The following is a 2,216-nucleotide window of genomic DNA, read 5'->3' as shown; positions in this document are numbered from 1 at the left end:
TCTACACGTCAAACGTGATGTATAAAGAAGTTTTACGTGATTAATAAGGTGCGAAAACCAACTTATTATATTAGGATATTAAAACATGTCTCAAATATAAGCATCTGACATTTCTTGGTTAACATATCTACAAATCGATCAATCCACTATCTTCGTGATAGGTTCAATGTTGTCGGTCTTTTTAAATTGAAATATAAAACACATCTCTTGTACACAACATGAAGAATATTAAAATATTTTGTATGTGGTATGGACGTATGTTTATCGAATCAAATGGTTATACATATAAAACCAAAACTTGAATCGGAAAAACTTTTATCGAACAAAAACGGTTCAAATACCGCGAAAATGAACTGATCGACCAAAGGAAAAAAAAAGAAAAAAAAAACTTTACAAAACCGACCCGATACTGCTTTTGCTATGGTCTAAATTTGAATATGGGCCACATTAACGAAGTAAGTAATGAACATGAACTAATGAAGTCTTGAACGATAAAATCCAAAACGCAGGACGAGCGAGGCCCAGTATAAACGCATTACGACTTACAATTTCACGGCCTTACGAAGGCCCGGTCTTTTAGGGTTTACAAGATTGCATTTCATATAAGAGCATCTTTTGCTTCTTTACGTCTCCTGCACTAGGGTTTCAGGGTCTTCATTCCTTTGCCGACGTCTCTCAATCTCCAAGATGGTATGTCCTCATTTGCTCTTTCGTAATATTTCGTTTTCTTTTTTACGATTAAACGGAGGATTGTTGTTTGTTGAACCTCTGGTTTGATATATTTTATTCTCTCGGTTCCTTCTCAACATTAATGATATCCTGGTTTCAATCGCGTCGAGGTATATGAATGTGAAATAGTTTAAACCGGGTAATCAAGCGCAATTAAACATTATGTGTATCCAACTATCCATACTGTTATTGATTTAGGGCAACCACTGTCGCTGTTTAGTTTTTGACTCTCCAATTGCTGATGAACCATTCGACTGTGTTGTCCGACTTAAAATCTAACTTTTTCTTATTTAATTCAATGAACCTGGGCATAAGCTTTTACTATATGTTGTTAATCTAACAGAAAAAAATGTGTTTTTGATTTTTATTTTATCACAAACTATGCATATAAAGAGCAAAGTCAAACTATTTCACTTGTTTTAAAGTGAATCATTATGTTTCAATGTTTAGATTGCTAGACTATATATGTTCTGGATGTTATTTTGCTTACTCTGTTGTTTTATATCGCAGCCTAAGCAAATTCACGAGATTAAGGACTTCCTTCTGACTGCAAGAAGGAAGGATGCACGATCTGTGAAAATCAAGAGAAGCAAGGACGTTGTCAAGTTCAAGGTTAGGTGCTCAAAGTATCTCTACACTTTGTGTGTATTTGATGCCGAGAAGGCCAATAAGTTGAAGCAATCACTTCCCCCAGGTTTGTATACCTTTTCACAACTCCGTGCAACCTTTAATGGTCTGTTTATGTTGACTTCCGTTTTAATGGATACCAGTTCTTATTGATTGCTTTTCTGCTGCAGGTTTGAGCGTACAGGATCTTTGAATTAAATCGTTTCTTGGTTAGTTGATTTGATTTCAGGATCTGAGTTTTGCTTTATGGAAAGGATTTTTGGTTGAAATTAAATTTCTGGATGTTATTCAATTGTTAGTTATGCCTTTTTGTATGAACTTATCACCGTTTTGGTCCTCTGGTTATGAGACTTTATTCTGGAACTGGTTACCTGTCGTGATTTCGTCAGTATGATCCTAATTATGAATGGCAAAAGGTTTTGGATCGAAACTTTATGAGAATTATATGACATTTTAGGTCAATTTTTAAAAAAGTAATCACAATTATTGTTTGCAAGTCTCTAAAATTTAATGCTTATTTGTAATAATTATTGATTTACTCATAATTCTAATCAATCCACAAAACCGAAGATAAATAGAATGCTCATAAAATCTGTTTTGTTGGTTTGGTCGATTATATACTTTTTGCATTGAAGTATCCATTTTGACGTCTCATTGTATTATTTATTAAAATCTTTACCTAGAATAAACATTTAAGAATTTATCTTTTGGAATAACTTTAATAAAATTGAAAATGCCTCTTTATCCATTTTGACGTCTCATTGCATTATTTATTAAAATCTTAACTAGAATGAACATTTAAGAATTTATCTTATGGAATAACTTTAATAAATATGATTATGCCTGTTTATTTAGGGCCA

At 32.8% G+C, this 2,216-nt stretch overlaps 1 protein-coding gene across 1 annotated transcript; it reads left to right on the top strand.

Annotated features, from left to right (window-relative positions):
* The first annotated feature begins 575 nt into the window (after positions 1–575).
* LOC145165627 (large ribosomal subunit protein eL38z/eL38y) lies at positions 576–1,786 on the top strand. Its single transcript, XM_079084392.1, has 3 exons — positions 576–690; positions 1,240–1,423; positions 1,527–1,786. The coding sequence occupies exons 1-3, from the start codon at positions 688–690 to the stop codon at positions 1,547–1,549; spliced, it is 210 nt and encodes a 69-aa protein (XP_078940518.1). The 5' UTR covers positions 576–687; the 3' UTR covers positions 1,550–1,786.
* The last annotated feature ends 430 nt before the right edge of the window (positions 1,787–2,216 follow it).

Source organism: Lactuca virosa, chromosome 3 (assembly GCF_052849685.1).
Source record: "Lactuca virosa cultivar CGN04683 chromosome 3, Lactuca_virosa_CGN04683_v6, whole genome shotgun sequence".
Lineage (NCBI taxonomy): Eukaryota > Viridiplantae > Streptophyta > Magnoliopsida > Asterales > Asteraceae > Lactuca > Lactuca virosa.
This window is presented reverse-complemented; position numbering and strand designations above follow the sequence as displayed.

Coding starts and splice junctions, on each gene's coding strand:
- LOC145165627 (XM_079084392.1), top strand. Junction 1,424..1,526: donor GAAGCAATCACTTCCCCCAG/GTTTGTATACCT, acceptor TTTCTGCTGCAG/GTTTGAGCGTACAGGATCTT.